This window comes from Gopherus flavomarginatus, chromosome 16 (assembly GCF_025201925.1).
Source record: "Gopherus flavomarginatus isolate rGopFla2 chromosome 16, rGopFla2.mat.asm, whole genome shotgun sequence".
Classification (NCBI taxonomy): Eukaryota; Metazoa; Chordata; order Testudines; family Testudinidae; genus Gopherus; species Gopherus flavomarginatus.
This window is the reverse complement of record NC_066632.1, coordinates 16,757,935-16,780,788: the sequence shown is the minus strand read 5'-3', so window position 1 is coordinate 16,780,788 and position 22,854 is coordinate 16,757,935. Positions and strand designations below refer to the sequence as shown.

At 58.4% G+C, this 22,854-nt stretch overlaps 2 protein-coding genes across 3 annotated transcripts in view; one reads left to right on the top strand and one right to left on the bottom strand.

Annotated features, from left to right (window-relative positions):
• The window catches only part of CAMSAP3 (calmodulin regulated spectrin associated protein family member 3), a 27,530-nt gene extending 25,273 nt beyond the window's left edge, over nt 1-2,257 (top strand). Inside the window, exons 11-13 of the mRNA XM_050925587.1 lie at nt 3-67; nt 686-804; nt 967-2,257. Coding sequence (XP_050781544.1) covers nt 3-67; nt 686-804; nt 967-1,269 — 487 coding nt within the window. The 3' untranslated portion in view covers nt 1,270-2,257. The remainder of the gene's footprint in view (nt 1-2; nt 68-685; nt 805-966) is intronic.
• A 770-nt stretch (nt 2,258-3,027) lies between these two features.
• XAB2 (XPA binding protein 2) lies at nt 3,028-22,824 on the bottom strand. Of its 2 annotated transcripts, XM_050925813.1 has the most exons (19): nt 22,703-22,824; nt 20,032-20,180; nt 19,444-19,567; nt 18,507-18,704; nt 17,379-17,513; nt 16,791-16,955; nt 12,018-12,162; nt 11,024-11,175; nt 8,839-8,958; nt 8,276-8,407; nt 7,663-7,794; nt 7,311-7,424; nt 6,810-6,972; nt 6,192-6,382; nt 5,539-5,661; nt 4,553-4,724; nt 4,335-4,461; nt 3,811-3,923; nt 3,028-3,706 (listed from the first exon to the last, which is right to left on the bottom strand). In XM_050925813.1, exons 1-19 carry the CDS (start codon nt 22,760-22,762, stop codon nt 3,645-3,647), a joined length of 2,577 nt encoding a protein of 858 aa, XP_050781770.1. In that variant the 5' UTR covers nt 22,763-22,824; the 3' UTR covers nt 3,028-3,644. The 2 variants fall into 2 exon arrangements, with proteins under 2 accessions (XP_050781770.1, XP_050781771.1); XM_050925814.1 differs by lacking the exon at nt 18,507-18,704.
• Between the last annotated feature and the right edge of the window lie 30 nt (nt 22,825-22,854).

Genomic DNA, 22,854 nt, shown 5'->3' with positions numbered 1-22,854 from the left:
AGCCGTGAGCGGGACTGGGAGAATGCATCTACTGCCTCGTCGCCTGCCTCTGTGCCTGAGTACACAGGTGAGACCCTCCCACCCTGCCTCCCCATCTGTCCTAGAGTACAGGGATGAGACACCCCTCTGCCCGCCCTACTTCCCCTGCTGCCCTTCCTCCAGCCCAGAGTACACAAGTGAGACCCACCACCACCATCCTGCCCTCTCCCTCCTCTGTGCCTGAGTACACAGATTCATAGAACAGCAGGGTTGGAAGGGACCTCAGGAGATCATCTAGTCCAACCCCCTACTCAAAGCAGGACCGATCCCTAAATGGCCCCCTCAAGGATGAGCTCACAACCCTGGGTTTAGCAGGCCAATGCTCAACCACTGAGCTATCCCTCCCTGTCCTGCCCCCCACATTTCCACTGCTCCTCCAGCCTCAAGTACATGGGTGAGATCTGCCACCTCCCCACCCTGCATCCCCCACCTTTGCCTGTCTCCATCCAACCTCTCACCTGCCTCAGCCCTGAGTACACAGCTGAAGACACGTCTAGTGGCCACCTCCATCCCCACAGACACTGATTAGAACTGCCTGGGCTGCTCTGTTGGCTGGCTAGGACCCAGTGGGAGTTCCCCTGGGGGCAGGCCTGGTGGGGCAGTTCCTAAGTCACTGAATCTAGCTCTAACCAACTCTCCCTGGCAGGGCCCAAGCTCTATAAAGAACCAAGCGCCAAGTCCAACAAGCACATCATCCACAACGCGCTGTCCCACTGCTGCCTGGCCGGCCGCGTCAATGAGCCCCACAAGAACAAGATCCTGGAGGTGAGTGGGGGGAACCCCTTGCTCCCCTATCCCGGAGCGGGAGGTGACTGGGTACATCTTTTGGCTCAAGAGGTAGCCCAGCTGGTGGATGAATGGGGAGGGGGCCTTTGTGTTGTAGGGCTGAGGGCTTCTCTGGTCTCTAATCCCTCCCCTGCCCCCCAGGAGATGGAGAAGAGCAAGGCCCATCACTTCCTGATCTTGTTCCGAGACTCCAGCTGCCAGTTCCGGGCGCTCTACACACCAGCTGGGGAGACAGAGGAGCTGACGCGCTTGACGGGCTACGGTCCCCGCACCATCAGCCAGGCCATGATCGAGGGCATCTACAAGTACAACTCGGACCGCAAGCGCTTCACCCAGATCCCTGCCAAGACCATGTCTATGAACGTTGATGCCATCACCATCCAGGGCCACCTCTGGCAGACCAAGAAGCCAGGCACCCCCAAGAAGCCAGGCACCCCTAAATAACCTCACCTGGCCTCTGAGCTGAGCTAGCCCTTCCCACAGCTGCTGCTGCAGGACCCCTGGGCCCTGGCTGTGCTCCCAGGCAGAGCCCAGCAAGGGGGGGGAAGGGCTTATCCTGGGAACTGCCAAATACACTAATAAACTATGGGGGCAAAGGGCATGGGAGGGGGAGAACTGACTTGGTAAGGCCTGGCCCTACCCCTACCCTATGCTGAGGGGAGGGGCTGTGTGCCCTTAGGCTGGCTCCTCTGCTCTCTGGCCCCCTAGCCATCTGAATGTCAGACTGCACCCCAGGGGCATGTCTCTCCCCCTCCCTCCATGAGGTGTAGCTCAGCCCCTAGGCTGTGTATATTATACATAACTATACAGAGATTGAGCTATTTAAATGATTTTGCAATGATTTGTATATAGTGAGTTGCATTTGATAAGCAGACTGGGATGAGCCGGGGGTTGGGGGGTGTCTGTCTTCATGTCTTGTCTATTTTGTATCTTCTGAGCTTCTGCCACAATTGAATGATGTATTGAATTTTCCCCCTTGCAGGAAGGGTGCTGGGCACAGGACTGGGCACCATGGGCACTGCCTCAGCCCTGGGGGGAGGGGACCTGGCCTGAGCCCACTTGTGGCTGCCCCAGGGAGCAGGACTCCCAGTGCCCATGGCTTCCCCTGCCCCCACAAGCCCAGGTAGCTGCTGTCTGTGCCCCTGCCCCTGGTTGGGGTTGTCCTGCCAGCCCTGTCACTTCCAGAGTGGCTGTGCCCAGCTGGGAGGGGCCTGCTCCTTTCTAGGGGGCTGACTGGAGCAGAGGGAAGGGCAGCTGGGCCTGGTCAGGTGACAGCCCCCTGGCACTGATTCCTGGGCTGTTGGCCCCCAGGGCTGGGTGAAGGGGGCAGGGCTTGCTGGCTCCCGGTGGTGGGGGAGACAGGGACCTGAGTAATGCTGTAGTGAGCTGGCAGGGCCCTCACCCTGTCACTTAATAAAGTAACTTAAAGGAGCTTTTGTCTCTGCCTGGTTCCTCAACAGAAGAGCAGCAGCACAGGGCAACTGGGCTCCAGTAGGGCTGGGTGTCAAGAAGCCTGGGCTCTAGCCCCAACTTGGGGAACGGTGAGGCAAGGTGATCAGAGCAGGGGCCCTGGGATCAGCACTCCCAGGGGCAGCCTCTGGTTTCAGTTGGATCCTGCACAGAAAAATTTTCCTTGGGGTTTTATGATGGAAAAACAAACTGCTTCCCAACCCCTCCCCCACTCCCACATGCTGCAGGCCAAGCCCTTGCTGGTGCTCAGAGCCTGGGCCAAGGGCTGCATATGGAAAGGGTGGGGGTGGGGGTGGGGTGGGGGGATGTTCTCCTGGGCTGCAGTGACTCTACACCCCCCCCCCCACTTGGCAGCAAGAACTGCTCTGACATAGCCCCACCCCGTATCACTAGGGGGCAGAACTGGTGCCTGACCAGCATGTTTACCCCTAAGGCTGCCCCTGCTCAGCTCCAACCCCCCACCTCACATTATCCCTCTGGCACTGAGGGCCTGGCCAGAACAGGGCCCCTCTTCCCCAGCCCTGCCCCAGAATAGCATAGTGCAAGGGGGGGAGGGGTAGGCCTCCCCCATGGCAAGCCCAGGCTCTGGCCCTGCTGGCTTGAGTTGCTGGAGTCCATGACCAGGGTGAACTGTCACCATGTCCCTGCCAGGTGGGGGGGAGGAGAGAGACGATGACTTCCTAGAGCTGTTCCCAAACCCCTGCCCCCCTCCCTGAGCACTGAGAGCCCAGCTGGGATTAAAAAAAGAAACCTTTATAGCAAGACACCCTGCCTCAGACACAGCAGCCCTGGGGGTGGGCTGTCACTCCCCCTCTCCCTTCACAAAAGCCAGGGGGGTGGCTGCCCATGCCCCAGCCATGGCAGCAGTAGGGGAAGAGCAAGCACAGGGTTTACCCCACTCACTAGCTGGTGGAGACCAGATGGAGGGGGCAGATTAGCCCCAGCTATTACAGCAGGGCCCAGCCCCAGGGGCTCTGCCTGCTCCCTCCATCTAACAACCCTGGCTCCCAAACTGCTTCATGGGGGAGGGGTGGGCAGGTTGGCTCCACACCCTCCTGCCAATGCCTCCGCTCCCTGCACAGCAGAGGGCAGCCCAGCCCTGCCCTGCCCTGCCCCACCCCACGCCACGCCACCCCCTCCCTGCTAGGAGCCAGGGAGCCCAGAACTCAGGGATAGGAGAACTAGGGCAGCAGTGTGCCCCGGGGTGGGGGACAGACACTCAGCCCATGTTCTGGGGGAGCAGCTCCAGGCCAGCACAGGCCCAGGAATCTCCAAGTCCAGACCCCTCTGCCCACACTCCAGGAGGGGAGCAGGATCCATGGTGCCCACTGGCTGCCCCCACTTCCAGCTCAGTCGGTCTTCAGCCCCCCGAACACAGCCGAGGGGACGCTCTGCTGCTCCAGCTGCACCTCTGCAGGGAGAAGGGGAAGGTGGGTCAGTGGTGAGCTTGAGGGGCAGGACGTATCCAGCTACACTAGGCCCCTCCCCCAGCCATAGCTGTGCACCCCTCCTTACCATCAGGCTCATTCTCCTCACTCTCACCCTCCTCCTCCTCCTCCTCAATGTCAATCTCGTCAGGGTTTGCCTGCCTGGAGAGTGCGGCCAGCTCACTGCGTGATGCATCGCTCCTGCCAACATACCAGGGGGGAGGGGCGTGAGCGAGGGGCTGGGCACCAGGGAGTCCTCCCTACACCAGCTGCTCCAGAAACAAACAGTCTTAGGCCCCCACTGTCCCCATCCCCAACCATCCACAGCTCCCCCCTGACTTTAGGCCTAGGACAGGCTCCCCCACAGTGTGCCAGCCCCAGCCAGCGGGGAAGGGATGAGGGCAGCGCCAAGCAGTGAGGGGGGTTGGGGGTTACGGGCTCAGCTGGTGAGAAGCTCTCAGCCCAGGGCTGCACTGGGCCCTGGGCAAGGGGCACATCAGAGCCATTGCTGGCTATAAGGCAGGGGAGCCGAGCCCCAGCATGCAGTAGGGCTGGCTGCCCAGATGCATGATGGCATGTGCAGTCACCACAAGCTGCCCTATGCACACAGACCTGACAAAGAGGATCTTCTCCTTGGCCCGGGGTTTGTCCCGCTCTGCCTCGGCCGCCAGCTGCTCTGCCCGCTGCTCTAGCAGTTTCATGTCGTCCATGCCACTCTGCCCCGGCGCCAGGTCTGACACTGGAACCAGACAGCAGGGTAAATGCCAGGGACCCCTCTGGGGGGGATACAGGTGCCCGCAAGGCTCCCACCATATGCAGGGGTTGCTTACCGGTGCCTGTGGCATTGCTGGAGACTTTGAGCATCTGCGAGGCCATGAAGTTGACCTGGGTGTTGTAGGTGGCCTGGACACTGCGTTTGATGCGCAGCATCTCCCGGATAGTGTCTTCGTTCCCGTGCCGGATCTCAAAGTCCTTCCACGTCTGCCAGAAGGAGCCTGTGGTCTGGGGGGATGGGGGTGGACAACAGGAGTGAGCCTTGCAGTGCCTCAAGGCCTGCCCTCTCCTCCCCTCCCTCATGGCCTGGCCTACCAATCCCCTCACCCCAGTATCTGCTACCAGACCACTCCCACCCAGCTCAGAGACCATCTCCCCCAAGGGCTCAGGCTGTTACTGGAGATGGGGGCAGGATGCTGGGCCACTCCTGGGGCACTAAACCACCCAAACACCGCCCCTCTGGCTCCATGGTCTGCAAGACTCTCCCCCAGTGTGGGAGGGGCCCCAGGGAGCCCCACTCCTAAAGAGCCAGACTTAGCCCAGGGCTGTCCTGGGTATGAGGCAGTAATGCCCAGAAAAGGGAAGAGGGTGAGTCCTGCACCCGTTTATAGGGCCCTATCACAGTCAAGCCCCTCCCCACTCACCCCAGGGTTACAGGTTCCAGTAGTCACAGTGAGACACCCTTGCCCACTCTGGTTCTGGGCTGGTTGGAGGCCCATGTCCAGCACCACTGCATCCTCACCATAGCCAGGGGGAGGGGGCGCAGGGTAGGCTCCCTGGGTCACTGTAGTGCCAATGGGGGAGTGGGGGTGTCAAGGGTTGAGCCCTCCACTGCTCCAGGAGTGAGGGTGGCCCTGGTCCATCTCCCAGCCTCCTCCTGGGCAACTGATCCCTCTAGCAGGGCCCAAAGCCCACCTGGCTGGGCAGAGTAGCAGGGAAACCAAGCCTGGGGATGGTAGTGTCAGGGACCAGACTGTAGGGCACAATCCCACCCCCAGGGCCTGGCTTGCTCTGCAAGCCCACGTTTGCCCAGGGCCCTTACCCGGGGGTCACAGATCTGCGAGCAGTAGGAGTAGATGGCCCGGGCCCGGTCGATCTCACCCAGCTTGCATTCCATGTCGGCAAAGCGCTGGCACATCTCGCGGGCGTGCTCGTCTGACAGCACCTAGGAGAGAGTGCCCTGAATCCAACCAGCCTCACCTCCACCGCATGCTGGTGGGGGATGGATGGACAGCATGCGCCCCTGAATGCCCTACCCCCCTGGGTAGGGGGAGTCAGGATGCCATGCAGCGTGCTCCCTGCAGGCTGGGGCTCAGGACAGGCCCCCCAAAGATCCCAGGTTTGGGGATTCACAGCCTTGGGCTGCAGGGTGCCAGGGGTGTTTGGGGCTCGGCCCAGTGCTGTCTGTGCCCATCTCTGCCACCCGAGTGCCCCTGCTACAAGAAGGCAGTGCTACCCTCCAGCGCTGGGACCTCAGCCAGCCCATGCCTCTCACTGCCTGCTGGATGGGTCTAGGACTCCTCAGCATGGGATGTGGGTGCAGGAGGCTGGGAGGGGTTTCTGCTACTGAATGGCAAGAAGGGGCCTAGGACAGCCCAGTGCACTGGCACGCAGGGGTGGGAGCACTGTTCTAGGCCCATGTGTGAGGGGGAGGGGGGAAAGGGAACGCTCCACCAGCCCTGCCCTCCATCTCACCTCAATGGCCTTCTCATAGATGCTGCGGGTGTGGGTGACCCCGTAGATCTCTGCTGCCCGCTTGATGAAGATGTTGTACATCTCGTACTGCTCCGAGGGTTGCACGGCCCGCGTGGCCCGCTCATACACCGCCATGGCATGCCGCGCCAGCCCGAACTCCTCCTCCAGCTTGGCATACAACAGGTAGATGGCTGCAGGGACAGGGTGAGTCAGGGGCTGGCTGGCACAGGGATGCCAAGTCTCAGGGTGGGTTTCTGATTTTGATTCCAAGTCACAGCACCACTGGGGCAAAGGCAAAGCTGGCTGGCAGGGAGGGCAGAGGCAAAGCCGGGTGGTGGGGGGGCTGCATACAGGGGCACTGGCCCTGCCGCTGCCCAGGGTTCTCAGGTCCTCTTTGCCACACAGCAGTCTCTGCCCGAGTCCACAAGGAGCCACAGTGCCCAGTGGGGCTGGGCTCCCCACTTCAGTATCCCATCCGCCAGGGCTCCCCTCGGCTTGGAGACAGGACTGGGCACCAGTGCGGGTGGAATCCTGGCCAGACAGCGCCACATGGCAGCTGATGCCAGGATGCCCTCATATCAGGGAGCCAGGAAACACCCCCTCCTCCCCCCCACATACTCTTGGCATATTTCTGGGGGCAGCCATCCAGCGCCTGCTCGAAGAGGTCGCGGGCACGCTCCAGCTTCTTGCCGCCATAGCGGTCGATGAACTTGGTCAGGTAGGTGTTCCAAATGTCGTACACGTTGGGCCAGCGGAAGAGAGAGATGCCCCTTTCGTAGGCCTGCCAAGGGGGGAGTGTAAGCGTGGCTGCCCGGGTCCCCCCTGGAGCCCTCATGTGTGGCAGCAGTTGGGGGCACTTCCAAGATGCCCCTGGGAGCAATCACACCCCTCCACCCCCCTCAAGATCTGCATATTAACCCTTTAATTCCCACGGCGCCACCTCTGAGCCCTTCTGACCCAGCTAGATCTGCAGCCCCAATCTCACTGGGCAAACACCTGCCAACCAGGGGCTCTCTGCTGGCCCTGCCCACTAGTATCTCCCCCCCACGCCAACTCTGCTTCTCGGAGCCCAGCTAAGTCCCACCCTCCCTCACCCTTAACAACGGAGCTCCCCTGCACCTTGAAGCTCTCCTCAAAGTAGGTGTGCTCCTCCAGGAAGAGGGCATAGTTGATGATGATCTGGGGCGTGGCGATGCGCAGGTCCAGGATGCGGTCATACACTGCCTTGGTGGACTAGGAGAGAAGACCAGGCGGGCAGCAGTATTAGGTGGATTATGTTAGGGACTGGCATGTTGCAGGGATCCAGGTGACCCCGCAGGATAGGCAGGGGCGGGTGCAGGTTGAGCCTGGTGCCATCCTCAGTGGAGTCCACCCCCTCTCACCCCCAGTCCCTCTGCCGGAAAGCAGCTAGGGCCTGGCTCCGTGACCCCCGTCTCGGGACCTGGCCCCTGAGAAGGGTTGCTATCCTCACCTTGAAGGTGCCCAGGCTCTCTTCCAGGTCAGCCAGCATAGACCAGACCTTGAGGGACTTGTACACACGGTTCTGGACAGGCTCCGAGGCATCGAAGTACTCAGCTTTCTTGGCTGGGATGGCCGTGGCTTTCTGTGGGGCGAGAGAGGAGGGCGCTCAGTGGGGCAGCGAATCCTGTGCCCAGGATTTCACTGCCAGCAGCACGGAGTGAGCAGGGCGATTCAGGGACCCATGACATCTCCTGGCAGGCGCCATGGAGGCAGCTTCTCACCATCACTCACTGTGTCCTCAGCGAAGCATGGCCCACATTCAAACCACTAGACTGCCTACCCCTTCCACAGCTGGAAGTGGAACCCAGGAGTCCTGGTTCCTGCCCCGACCAGCCCCCCAAGCCCCACCCAACCCTGGGAGCAGAGCCCAGGAGTCCTGGTTCCTGCCCCTCTCCGAGCTGGGAGTGGAACCGTGGAGTCTGGGCCTTAACCTCAAGATGTTCCTCGCTCCTCTACCCACCCAGGACTCTCCAGCAGCCAGAGTGATGGTTGCCTGGTGCTTGCCCTCGTATCCCACATTGCTGCTCCCATCACCCCCCCATGCCCAGCAGGGCTGGGCTCACCCGGAGGATGCGCAGGGCCTGGTCATAGTTCTCATGGCGCAGCTCCATCTCCCCGTACTCGCACCACACGCAGGCCAGGTCGTCCACCTGCTTGAAGTTCACCTTGGTGGCTTTCTCAAAGATGGTCCTGGCCTGGGGAAGGGGAGGAAGGCAGAATCAGAGGAAGCACAAGCTGCCCGACCCCAGCCCCAGGCCAGCCCGCTCCCCTGAGCTATGGCAGCAGCTCGGCCCATTCCCTCCCCTAGGCTCCGGCAGGGGCCCAGACAGTGCACCCAGCCAGGCGGAATCCCTCCCTCACAGACCCCTCTGTCCTGGCTCCCCAGGGTTGGCATTAATGGGGGTCTGCGCAGACTCTCTCTCCAGGTGCTTGGGCGATGCTCCTGCCCAGTTTAACCCTCACTAGCAGCCACTGCTGGGAACATGAGCCCTGCTTGGGCGACGCCTCAGGATGAGGGTCCTACCACCCTGCACCCTGCCCCCCGCGATGAGTCCCCTAGGCCAGGGCATGGAGAGGGGACAGCTTCTCTTGGCCGTTCTCACTCCATGCCCCCAGCAACACTCACATCCTCAATCTGCCCATTATCCTCGTAGAACTTGGCGAAGGAGACCCAGAGTGTGTGTGTCTTGCCAGTGGCCTTGAAGGGGTCCACGGTCTGCACGGCCTCTGTGTAGGTGTTGATGATCTGTGCGGGCAGGTCGGCGCCAGTGTTAGACCAAGCGGGAGAAGGGAACGCTCTGCTGAAGGCCTTTGCCAACAGAGCTGCTACAGCAGGGCCCACACAGCCCCTCCTCCTGCCCCAGAGGGGCACTCTCTAGGGGTGAGGGCAAAGTTCGGTTTCCCTTGACTCCTCACTGAGGCAAGTGAGTCTCCCTGGTGATCTCACTGAACCTAGTGATGAGGAAATGGACTGAAATCCGCTCACACCGCACAGTCATGCAATGGGAGCAGCTTTCAGTCATTCCCAGCCTGGATTGGAACCCGGGCCCTATGCCCTGGGCTTGAGCCTGGATCAGAACCACCGACACGGCCCCTCACCCTCATCCCCTGCCCCAGGAGCCATTCCCTGTGCACCAGCCATTCTAATGCTCTGGACACATCCCCAAAGACAAGTCCTTGCTGCCCCACTCCTTGCGCAGCCACTTACACCCACTGCCAGATGGGATGAAGTGGGAATAATTTGTGAGTCCTACTCCTGCCTCAGTTTCCCAGTGAGTGGAAAGAGCCTGGTTTCTCTCGGGGCAGGCTAGGAGACGGCTGGAGGTGCTGCCCAGCTGCTGGGGCCTTATTCCCCATGACAGTGGAACATCTGAGAAGTCAATGGGAACTCCAAATTCCAGGCCATTGACACCTAGCACCCAGAGAGGGACTTACCCACCTCTCCTTAGGGAAGCTGAACAGCAGCCCCCCAGCTGGAGATCAAAGGGCTGCCAAGGTCTGAGGTGGGGGACTAGAGCTGGCTGCTGGAAGGAGTCAGGGGCTCTTGCTTGGGGTTGACCAAGGAGGCCTGATGGAGGGTCAGACAGAGCCTGAACAAAGGGGATCGCTCCAGCTTGGCTGGGCTCTGGGCTGAGCAGGAGGGTCTGTGCTTTAACCTCAGGGCTCTGGGCTGACTACGGACAAGGGTGACTGATAACCCCGACTGGTCTGACAATCCTGCGTGAGCGTCGCAGCCAATGCTGGGTGAGGTCATGAATCCCCCATGGGGTCCGTCCCCGTGGGACTCGCTGAACGGAGCTCGTGGGGTGATGCCGGGGTGCGGAAGACCCAAAGGCCCAGGCTCCGGAGGTGGTGAAGCCATGGGGCTCACCCTGGAGGAAGCATGACAGCCTGAGGGGGCCTGGCACACAGGAAGGCTCCTGCAAGGGACTGTTCCAAAGCTGGGGCCATAGCACTGATCTTGTGAATCCACTGGGCTCAGGCAGACTGAGGGAGCCATGCACAGCTGGGAAATGCACTGACCCCGCTTGGGGCAGGAGGGCCGAGGGCAGTGCCAGCTGCACAGCCTACCTCCATGTAGCACACCAGCCCTGCACCCCCGACTACAGTGCCCTCTAGGGCAGCCCAGCACACTGCATAGCCAGCAACTCTCACCCCCGTGGCTTCCCAAGGATGCAGCGACCACCCCCGCCTTAGAGACAGGGAAACCAAGGTACAGAACAACGGTGCCACTTGCCAGAGAGAACGGTGAGTGCGTGGCAGTACAGGGAACTCGGGTGTCCTGACTCACGCAAACCACCTACCAGCCTCTGCCTAGGGCTATTTCCCAAGCAAATCCCACCAGAGGGCTCAGCCATGCCAGGCCGGGCTTTTCAGAGCTCAGCAGACCACACACTTGGTGTCTCAGCTGCTCCCTGAGCCATGAACTCATACCACACCATGCTGCACAATCCTGCACCCCAAGCCCATCACACTACAGCGTGCATCAGCCTCGTGCAGCACTGATTAGCAGGGGAGATCTGTCCCACCCCAGAGATGGCCGCATCTGAGCTCCAGGCACAGGATCCCTGTAAAGCCAGCCCCTTCCCTCTACCCCAGAGGCAGCTGCATCTCAGCACCAGATGAGGGGTCCCTGTATAAAAAGCCCCCATGTTCCCTACACCGCAGAGGCAGCTGCACCTCTGCCCATCTTCCAATTCCCCCAAGATGCCATGGGGGGCGGGGTGGGGAGGTCACCAGGATGACGAGGCAGAGCCCCAGGGTGAGTGTGTGGCCCCTGCATGCTCCCCAGGGGGATGAGCTGGCTCTACCTCGCGGGGTTTGCCCTCATAGAGCTTCACACGTTTGTGCCACTCGTGGACATTGTGGGGGTTCTGCCGCAGCAGCACGCTGTTGAGCAGCAGGGGGCGCCGTGTGATCAGCTGCTCGAAGCGAGCCAGGCGCAGCTCCAGGTCCACGTCATCTGTAGTAGGGAGAGGCACAGGCAGATTAGCCACTGCCCCTGTGTCCCCGCCGGGCCCGCAGCAGGGGGGCGACAAGCTGATACACCACCAGATGCTAGACACGAGATGCTAGACCCACAACCTCACCAAGAACCCCTGGCCTCCTAGGACAACTCAGCAGGGTCCTCCCAGCCCACCGTGGGCTACGAACCAACCACCCAGCACCCTGCCCTGCCTGTGACCTGCCTCAGACCCAGCATGCCATGGGCCACCAGCCCTGGATCGGACCCGGAGTGCAGGGGCCCTGCAGCCCTCCAAGCCAGGGGTGTGGGAGCAGACGGCGGAGGGGAGGGGAAGGTGTTTAATAGCTCCCGTTTCTACCCCCTCGCTCGGCAGGAAGCAAGGCGCATGCGCCTCCAGCCTCAGACCCCAGGAAACGCCAAGGTGAAGGACTAGTTATCCCTGTCTTACACATGGGGAACAGACGCACAGAGACGTGACCCCAGGAGTCCTGAGTCCCAGCACACCCCCCCCCCCCCCCCCATTTAACGCTCCCCACTCCCCTCCCAGAGCTGAGATTTGAACTCAGGAGTCCTGACTCCCAGCTCTACCCACTGGGCCTAGCAGGGTCTTACTATCCTCCAACCCCTCTGAGAGGTCATTTGTGTTTCCCATAAAGAGCAATCAGCTGCCAGACTCTGGAGGCCAAATGCAGCCCTGGTGTAAGTGGTGTAACTGCACAAGTCAGCATTACCCTCTTATTCCCTAGGGCCACACTTGGGGCTCTGCCTCCTTGGGCTGGCCAATCCCTGCTGGGGAGCACTGCATGTTACCCGCAGGCAGGGCTCAGCCCCCCACTCACCCTCCTCCTCTTGCCCCAGCTCAGAGGTGGTCTCCATCTTGGCTGCAATCATGCTCTCCTCGAATTGGGCATAGCTGTCAAACACCTGGGTGAAATCCCGCACTGTCATCACCGTCTGGATGGCCTCCTCGTACACGTCCCGGGCCTGAGACACACGGCACTGTGAGCAGGGCCACAGGCTCCCTGCCCCACAAAGGGGCCTCCAAGCCAGCTCCCAGGAGAGAAAGGGGACCTATGGCCCCTCCACCCTGATAAGCCTCCAAAGGGCCCTTGCCCGCCCACATCTCAGCGCTATCTATGGGGTGGAGTATGGGGAGCAGTTTATACAGAGATCCCCCGCCTGGGGATGAGGTGTAGGGGCTGTTTGGTCCTTGCCTGGTACTGAGATGTGGCTGCTTCTGGGGTGGGGTGAAGAAACCGTTTGTAGCAGAGAAAGAGCCTGGAGCACTGGGCCTGGTGCAAAACGTAAGGCCTGAACCAGAGGCTGTGAACCAAAGTCAGGCCACGTATTAAAGTAAATGCTCACAAGGTGACTGTTCAGTATATGAAGTTGGCAAACTCGTTGCTAGTGGAGGCCCTAGATATTGACATAAAATATATTTTAGAAGGCCAGTGCAAATACATAGAAATGTAGCACACAAAACAGATGGTTTGACAAATCAATCAATAAGAATGTTTTGTCCAAAATACCAGGAACAACAGGCGGTAACAAACAGATGTCATAAAATGTGTTAGGTGCTGTGGAAGTTGTTTATCCCAGTTGTTTGTCTATAAATGTCAGGGGACCCCGCCGTAACCCTTGGTGCGGCCAATGGGACAGCTGAAATTCCCGCTGCTGACTGAGCCGCTCCTTTCCCGGGCACTCATGGGTTACTGTACCTGTAGCTCCTATGGGACACTAGGGCTGTGCCTTAAGGGCAATAAACCTGGTCAAGTGCCTTTGAATCAGCAGACTGCACTGCCTGCGAGTACTGGTAACACTGGAGCTCCAAGAACAAAAGCATTGAGCAAAAGTAACAGCTTAGCAGCAACATTCCCCTCATCTACACTGTTTAATAGTCCCATGACAACACCACACAAAGGGAGATGATTCAACGCTATGGCGCTAGGAGCCTTAGAAATACTGCCTGGTCAGAGGAAACACTAACTTTGGGGGAATGCAGACAGTCAGCTGGAGCATGCTGGATTGGACCTGGAGCAGTGAGGACCTCGTAGAAGAAATGGTGGTAGGGGACAACCTTGGTTCGAGTGATCATGAGCTGATTCAGTTCAAACTAGATGGAAGGATAAACAAATGTAGATCTGGGATTAGGATTTTTGACTTCTCGAGGGCTAATTTTAAAGAGTTAAGGAAATTAGTTAGGGAAGTGGATTGGATGGAGGAATTAGTGGATTTAAATGTGGAGGAGGCCTGGAATTACTTTAAGTCCCGGCTGCGGAGACTGTCGGAAGCCTGCATCCCGAGAAAGGGGAAAAAAACCATGGGCAAGAGTTGTAGGCCAAACTGGATGAGCAAACAACTCAGAGAGGAGATTAGACAAAAGCAGAAAGCTTACAGGGAGTGGAAGGAAGGCAGGATCAGTAAAGAAAGCTACCTTGCTGAGGTCAGAACATGTAGGGATAAAGTGAGGAAGGCTAAAAGCCACATTGAACTGGAACTTGCAAAGGGAATCAAAACCAATAGTAAAAGGTTCTACAGCCACATAAATAAGAAGAAAACAAAGAAAGAAGAAGTGGGGCCGCTATACACTGAGGATGGAATGGAGGTTAAGGATAACCTAGGCATGGCCCAACATCTAAACAAGTACTTTGCCTCAGTTTTTAATAAGACTAGTGAGGAACCTTGCGATGATGGAGGGATGATAAACGGGAATGTGGATATGGAAGTGGATATTACGGCAACTGAGGTAGAGGCCGTACTTGAACAGCTCGATGGGACGAAGTCGGAGGGCCCGGACAATCTCCATCCGAGGATATTAAAGGAACTGGCGCGTGAAATTGCGAGCCCGTTAGCGATAATTTTTAAGCAATCGATAAACTCGGGGGTTGTGCCGTATGACTGGAGGATTGCTAATGTAGTTCCTATTTTTAAGAAAGGGAATAAGAGCGATCCGGGTAATTATAGGCCTGTTAGCTTGACGTCTGTAGTATGTAAGGTCTTGGAAAAAATTTTAAGGGAGAAAGTAGTTAAGGACATAGAGGTCAATGGTAATTGTGACGAATTGCAACACGGATTTACTAAAGGTAGATCGTGCCAAACCAATCTGATCTCCTTCTTTGAGAAGGTGACGGATTACTTAGATAAAGGAAATGCGGTAGATATAATTTACCTAGATTTCAGTAAGGCGTTCGACACGGTTCCGCACGGGGAGCTGTTAGTTAAATTGGAAAAGCTGGGAGTGAATATGAAAGTTGTAAGGTGGATAAGGAACTGGTTAAAGGGGAGACTCCAGAGGGTCGTATTGAAAGGTGAACTGTCAGACTGGAAGGAGGTCACCAGTGGAGTCCCTCAAGGATCGGTTTTGGGACCGATCTTATTTAACCTTTTTATTACTGACCTTGGCACAAAGAGCGGGAATGTGCTACTAAAGTTTGCGGATGACATGAAGCTGGGGGGTATTGCTAACACGGAGAAGGACAGGGATACTATTCAGGAAGATCTGAACCACCTTGTAAACTGGAGTAATAGAAATAGGATGAAATACAACAGTGAAAAGTGCAAGGTCATGCATTTAGGAATTAATAATAAGAATTTTGGATATACGTTGGGGGCGCATCAGTTGGAAGCGACGGAGGAGGAGAAGGACCTTGGGGTACTGGTTGATAGCAGGATGACTATGAGTCGCCAATGTGATACGGCTGTTAAAAAGCAAATGCAATTTTGGGATGCATCAGACGGGGTATTTCCTGCAAGGACAAGGAGGTGTTAGTACCGTTATATAAGGCGTTGGTGAGACCCCATCTGGAATACTGTGTGCAGTTCTGGTGTCCCATGTTCAAGAAGGATGAATTCAAACTGGAACAGGTTCAGAGACGGGCTACGAGGATGATCCGAGGAATGGAAAAAACTGCCTTATGAAAGGAGACTCAAAGAGCTTGGCTTGTTTAGCCTGGCCAAAAGAAGGCTGAGGGGGGATATGCTCGCTCTATATAAATATATCAAGGGGGTTAACGTTAGAGAGGGAGAGGAATTATTTAAGTTTAGTACTAATGTAGGCACGAGGACGAATGGGTATAAACTGGATATTAGGAAGTTTAGACTTGAAATTAGACGAAGGTTTCTGACCATTAGGGGAGTGAAGTTCTGGAATAGCCTTCCGAGGGAAGTAGTAGGGGCAAAAGACTTTCCTGGCTTTAAGACAAAGCTTGATAAGTATATGGAGGGGATGTTATGATAGGATCGTTAATTTGGGCAATTGATCTTGAATTACCACCAGACAGGTCTGCTCAATGGTCTGCGGGGAGATGTTGGATGCGATGGGTACTGAGTTGCTGCGGAGAATTCCTTCTTGGGTGCTGGCTGGTGACTCTTGCCCACATGCTCAGGGTTTAGCTGATCGCCATATTTGGGGTCGGGAAGGAATTTTCCTCCAGGGCAGATTGGCAGGTGCCCTGGAGGTTTTTCGCCTTCCCCTGCAGCATGGGGCACGGGTCACTTGCTAGTGGTTTCCCTGCAGCTTGAGGTCTTCAAACCATTTTTGAGGATTTCAATAACTCGGTCCTGGGATAGGGGTTGTTATAAAATTGGATGGGTGGGGTTCTGTGGCCTGCCTTGTGCAGGAGGTCAGACTAGATGATCAGATTGGTCCCTTCTGACCTATGAGTCTATGAGACTACTGGGGTTAATATCCTCACTGCTGAGAAACATATCATGGGCTCATCAGTGACCATGTAGTGTTCTGTGCGCTGTTTAGCCCCTGTCATATTCCACCCCAGAGGCAGGCACACTCCAGTACCAGGGCAGTGATCCCTCCAAAGATGTGCTTTGGGCTCCTGCCGGACGAGACTGGCTAGACAAACAGGAGCTACCTCAATGCCTGAGTGAGCAGGGAAGCCAAGCTGCTTTCCACATTGAGGTGGTGAACTCAGAAACCCTGCATCCCTGCTGGGCTGGACAATTCCCCACCATCCCTCTGCAGCCAGGGAAGCTCCATGGGGGGCAGGGGAGAGGGGCTGTGAGGAGTTCCCTCAACCTGCTTCCCTTTCCCTCCTCCTCCCTCAGACTGCTCTGGTCTTTGTAATACCCTCCCAGCCATACCCCAGCACCTCCCTCCCAGTTCTCCATGCCCCCTCCCCCCATTTCAGGATCCAGTTCAAACATCACTCACCTTGCTTCAAAACCCCTCTTAGATTCAGCTCAACCATCCCTGGCTCCCGTAACCTCTCTTACATGAATCATCCAGCACCAGCTTCTGTGTGGCCCTTATGGCTGCTGCTGGAGAGAGAGCCTTCTCCCATGCAGCTCCTAGATCCAACCCTCAAGTGGAGACTTCCTCCTTCTCTCTCCCACTCCACCACATCTGGTTTCTCTGTCCTCTCATTGCATGATTCACTAACCCTTTGGGGGCCCACGCTGCACCCAGCCATGCAACCTCCTGGGTTGTTACTTCCCTGGGACCTTTAACCCCTGCACCCACCAGATTAAACACCAGCTGCCCCTCGCAATGGGAAAGCCTTTGTCAGCAGCTAGTGCCACTCACAGAGCAGTCTGCATGGAACAGAGCCCGTCCCTACAAGCTCCCAGTGCTGGCCTCGCTCACCCCCCAAAGGTACCTTCTCAAAGTGCCCGCTGCGGATGTAGTAGTCGGCCAGGGAGCACCAGAGCTTGCCCAGCTGGTCGGTGAAGCGGGTCAGGCCTCCGCGAATGATGGCCCCAACATTGAGGGACTTCACCTTGTCAGGGTTCTGGGAGATGAGGTCACATAGCTCATGCCACAGCTGGAGGGGAGACAAGACATCAGGCAGCAGGGCAAGGCTACACAGGCCACTCTGCACCCACCAGGAGCTCCCAGGCCCTGGGTCCCATCTAGCCCATCCCCCAGGACTACTGTATCCACGATGGCTACTCCAGTTCCTGCCCTGGGCTTGGTTGGCACAAATTAGCCCATCCCCTCCACTTCCTAACACCCTGGGGCCAGGCTCCAGGCTGAGGTCTGGCATCCAGCCCCTATTCACTCCTGCTGCCCCACCTGGCACATTCCAGGATGTGAGACCTCCTGTTTTGGTGGACTAGCAAAGAGGCTGGGGCATAAGCCATCCTTAAAGGGAAGGGGCAAGACGAGCTATGAGCAATGCGGTGGGTGACTGGCACAGCTGACCCCTCAGGAAGGAAGCCTCGCCCTGGCAGCACGGGCACCTCACCTGGTAGTTGGATTTCCCCTCCTTTGAGACGAACCTCTCATCATTGACCACGGTGGCAAGGCGGAGGGCAGCCTCATCCAGCCGGTCAATGGAGCGCAGGTATTCAATGTACTCCTCGGCGTTCTCGGGGCTCAGCTGCAGCACACACCATGGGGATGAACACAGAATATCACGGTTGGAGGGGACCTCAGGAAGTCATCTAGTCCAACCCCCTGCTCAAAGCAGGACCAATCCACAACTAAATCATCCCAGCCAGGGAATTGGGTTCCCAAAAAGTTCATGGAGGACAGGCTCATTGGTGGCTATTAGCCAAGATGGTCCAGGATGCAACCCCACGCTCGTGATGACCCTAAACCATGGGCTACCCGGAGCCGGGAGTGGTAGACCATGGTAGATCACTCCATGATTGCCCTGTTCTGTACAATCCCCCAGAGCGCTGGCTCAGGCCACTGTCGGAGATGGGATACTAGGTTAGTTGTAGCTAGGCCTGGCCACTCTGGCAGCCTTATGACTAAAGGCAACCCAGCATCCCCTGCCCCTCACAAGGTCCTAGCCCTAGAGCAGGGAGAGCTGGCACAGACACCAATGTCACCATTACGCAGATATAAGTATGGCATTTCCAGTGATGTCCACATGGCAGCTAAATGGGTAACCCCCCCTCCTCCCCATGCTTTTGCAGGTTAACACTGCCCCCTCTGTATGCCCCCATCTCCAAGCACTTTGCAGTTCACTAGTCCCCCTCTGTGAAGGGAAACTGAGGCACAGAGAGGTGAAGTAATTTGCCTGAGGTCCCACAGCTAGGTGGGGCAGGGACAAGCGGAAGAACAGTGCAGAAGTTTGGGTGCTAACCTGGGATCAGGAGACAGGTTCAATACCCTGCTTTGGCTCATCCTCCCTGTATAACCCTAGGCAGGTCACTCAGCCATCCCCTCCAATCCGTTTGCCTCCACTGCAATGCACCCTGCAGCTGTGGGCGGGCTTAGGGCTGGATTTTGACCCTATGAGGAGCAGAAGCTCCAAGGCCTTTGTTCCAACGTTGCAGATCCACTGTGCAGAGACAGGCAAACCCAGAGAAGACTGTTCAAAGGGGAGCAGCTCAGCAAAGATCAAGGAGGCTGGTGCCCTTACCTTCAGGTATCTGCGGTAGACTCGCACAGCTGTCTCGGGCAGGGGGTACAAGCGCACAAACTTCAGGTAGAGGGGCCAGATGCGATGGTGCTGTGTGATGGGCAGCGCCCGGAGTGCCCGGTCAAAGGTCCTGCGTGTGCGGGTGATCCGGCACTGGTCCATGAGGAACTGGCAGTAATCTAGCCAGATCCGAGGCATCTGCCAGTTCAAGAGGTAGGACTGCTTACTAGAGTAGGGCCCGACTCCTCCCACCAGGGTTATACTGCCATGCTATGGCACAGCTGTCCCTAAAGACAAAACCCCTTCTCCCTAAGGAGAGAAGCCAGGTCCCCAACACATAGGTACCTCACCTGGTATTTGGATTTCCCCTCCTGTTTGTTTCATTCTAGCCAGAGCAATGAGCAGACAAGGCCCTGGGGGTGAATCCTCAAGAGAACCCTACAGAGCCTTGTGCCTTGAAATTGCTGGTTCCAACCCAGCCCGAGGCCAGAAGTGACTGACAGCCACCAGTGGGGTTACATAAAATAAGCTTGCTGGGTCCAAGGCAGCTTTCTGCTGGCCCCCAGCCCCCAGCTCAAGCAAGCTGAGCACAATGAGACCTGGTCAGTGCTGATGTACGCTGGCTAGTGATGGCATGGGGGAGGTGGCCCTGCAGCTGCACAGGCTATGCCCATTCTGGAGACACATGGGACTCAGAGCAGGCAGGCAGGGGTTTAAAGTGTGGGAGGAGTTCATGGTTGGTGATGAGGTCCAGGACAGAAGGGGTCCATGGTTGGTGATCTACAAGGGCGGCCAGAGCATGGGGCAGGGGCTGTCCATGATTGGGGACAGGGCCATGCAGAAAGCATCAAACAATCCTGCCCTCACCAGGAAGCCTTCATCTATCATCATCAAGCCCAGTGGCTTTGCTGCTCATCCGTTCTGGGTCTCCCCATACCTTGTGCATGAAGACGAGGGCACGTTCATGGCAGTTGTTCACCTCCTCATAGCTGGGGTCAGTCACACACCTGGTCTTCACCTGCTTCCGGCGCTGCTTAAGGTAGTTGTACCACAGCTTGTAACTGCAAACACCATGGAGTAGTCACTATCAGAGATTTCTGTAGCCTGTGCTCCTGTCCTGGCCCTCACATAGCCTCCTGCTGGGAGAGGCTAGGCATGTGGTAGCCGGGAGCTGCCCATATCCAGTGCACCTGCACTTCTCTGCAGTGCTTCCCACATGAGATCGCAGCAGTTGTGTGCTCCTAAAGGGTATGTCTACAACTGTGATCAAAGGTGTAACTGCAGAACGCATCAACAGAGAAGCTACCTTCAGTCTAGTGAGCTTGAATAACCGCAGTACAAACACAGCAGCACGGGCTGTACAAGTGAGCCCACAAGCCTGGGTATGTACTTGAGTGACTAGCTTCACTACCATTGTTACTGAGCGTGCTATCTCGGGCATGTCAACACACGCTGCTGTCACACCTCTTACTGCAACACAGACATGCCCAAAGAGTTCTCCATGTCTTCGCTCCCAGCTACATACCTGCCTGGCAGCTCCTTGAGGGCTCTCTCGTAGATCAGGTTCAGCACGTGTCGGGGGGCGTTCTGCTTGAACTCAATGTAGCGGATCCAGCACTTGACAGAAAAGGGGTTGCGCAGGATTTCTTCCTCGTACTGCAGATCCTCCTCCTCCTGCATTGGGAGGGTGGAGGGGAGAAGGGGGGTTAGAGGCAGAGCCCAGGCCTCTCCTTTATGGCCAGAAACCTCCAGGCACTAGCAGCACCGCTTCCGAAACTCAGAGTCCATTTAGTAGGGAAACCACCAAGGGAACCCAAACTTTTAAAACTCATTTCTTCTGTTTATTACAACCTGTTTCCTTATTCAGTGTTTGCTTCATCCATGCGGGTAGCCTGTTTTGTTAACGTGGGGCTGGATGTCAACATAACAGTTTATTATCGTAGGGTTGCCTACAAGGGCAAATGTTTTGTCACTACAGGGTTGCTCAGGAAAGCTAGGGCTGTACCTGTAAACTGGTTGTTATTGCAGAGTTGCTCAGAACTGCACACACACTAGCTTGGTATCGGAGGGTACAATTAATACAGATAGAGAGCTGAGCTGAGCTGAGCTGTTGAAGGCCGACCCTTGCACCACAGCTCCAGGGCTGAGACCTGGGCGAGGAATCATGGCACAAGAGTTGCTCCAGCACCTGGCAATGACAGGCATGTACACCTGAGGGGCCCTTAGTTTTCTAGGGCCCAACTTTGCAAACCCAGAGCCAGGGCCGGCTTTAGGCCGATTCAGCCGATTCCCCGGAATCGGGCCCAGCGCCTAAGGGGCCCCCGCGCGTTAAACGCCTTTTAAATTTTTTTTGCTTACCCCGGCTGCGGTCTGCTCTGGGGTCTTCCAGGGCCCCGCTCCCCTGACCAAAGCGCCAGTGGGAGTGCGGCTGCCCCACAGCCCGGCTCTCCCAGCTGGAGCCCCGGCCGGAGCCGGGCAAGCCGCCCCGCTCTCCCGGCCGGAGCCGGGCAAGCCGCCCCGCTCTCCCGGCCGGAGCCGGGCAAGCCGCCCCGCCGCCCCGCTCTCCCGGCCGGAGCGGGGCAAGCCGCCCCGCCGCCCCGCTCTCCCGGCCGGAGCCTCGGCCGGAGCGGGGCAAGCCGCCCCGCCGCCCCGCTCTCCCGGCCGGAGCCTCGGCCGGAGCGGGGCAAGCCGCCCCGCCGCCCCGCTCTCCCGGCCGGAGCCTCGGCCGGAGCGGGGCAAGCCGCCCCGCCGCCCCGCTCTCCCGGCCGGAGCCTCGGCCGGAGAGGGGCAAGCCGCCCCGCCGCCCCGCTCTCCCGGCCGGAGCCTCGGCCGGAGCGGGGCAAGCCCCACCGCGGCCCCTGCTAGAGCCCCGGCCGGAGCGGGGCAAGCCGCCTGGCAACCCTGCTCTCCCGGCTGGAGCGCAAGCCCTACCGGCAGCCCTGCTCTCCCGGCTGGAGCTCTGGGCCCTTTCAATAGCCCCCAAAGCCCTGGGATAGCAGGGGGCTCCAGGGGCTATTTAAAGGGCCGGGGCTCCAGCTGCCTCTGCCACCCCATCCTTTAAATAGCCACCGGAGACTCCCTGCTCCACTCTCCAGGGCTCCCACAGCTATTTAAAAGGTCCAGGGGGGGTAGAAGCAGGGGAGCCCCAGGCCCTTTAAATAACCCCCAGAGCCCTGGGATAGCGGGAGCCTTGGGGGCTATTTAAAGGGTGGGGGCTCCAGCTGCCTCTGCTGCACTCCCTGCCCTGCTCACACCAGCCCTACCCCCCCTGCCCGCACCAGCCCTGCCCCCCCTGCCTGCAGCCAGCTCTGCACCCCCTGCCCGCAGCCAGCCCCTGCCAAACCCCCTGCCCTGTCTCCAGCCAACCCCTGCCACACACCTCTGTGGCCCTGCCCAAAGTCAGCCAGCCCCACAGACAGCCCTGCCCGCACCAGCCCTGCACACCCTGCCCGCCCTGCCCACACCCAGCCCCGCAGCCCCTGCCCTGTCTCCAGCCAATCCCTGCTGCACCCCCTGCCTGAAGCCAGCCAGTTCCGCACTCCTCTGTCTCCAGCCCTCTCAACCCCTGCTGCGTCCCCCTGCAGCCCTGCCTGAAGCCAGCCCACCCCACATCCCCCTGTCTCCAGCCAGCCCTGCACCCTTTGCCCTGCCTGCAGCTAGACCCTACCTCCAGCCAGCCCCTGCCCTGCCTCCAACCAGCCTCATGTCCACTGCTGCCCTGCAGTTCCCAGGGCAGTAACCTTGCACACACGCTGCAATGAGGGGGGCAGGGAGCAGCTGGGACCCACACCTGTGACATGACGGTCATTAATAAGCAATCAACAGCATATCTGGTGCAATGTACATAACACATCATTGTGTTGTTTATAGAGTTATGGAAGGTAAATAATTCCCGGAAGAAACAAAAGGCTTGTGTTTGTTTTGTTTAACATCCCTGCCAGGGCCCCGCACCTCCTCCCGCCGGCCCTGCCCAGCGCTCCGCCCGGCTGTGCCCGATCGATCGCACCCACCCTGGCCCCAGGCTGGCAGGGGGCAGGTCCGAGTGTGGGAGGCAGCCCGGGGGGGGCGGGGCTCCCTGGGGGCAGCGAGGGGGTGAGTGAGAGGGGACCCAAGGGCGGGGTGAGCCCAGGCCGAGGGGGAGGGGGGCGCTGTAGGCTACGGTGGCCTGAGAGGACATGACACGGCCGCGCACTCACGAAGAACAGGTCCGGCTTCCCCCCGCCGGCGGCCCCCGGCGTCTCCTCCAGCTCCGGCATCGCGGCTACGCCAGGCCCTGCGCCCCGCACACACAGACACCGACAGGCCGCAGCGCGCGGCGATGACGTAAACAGCTCGGCGCGCTCTCTCT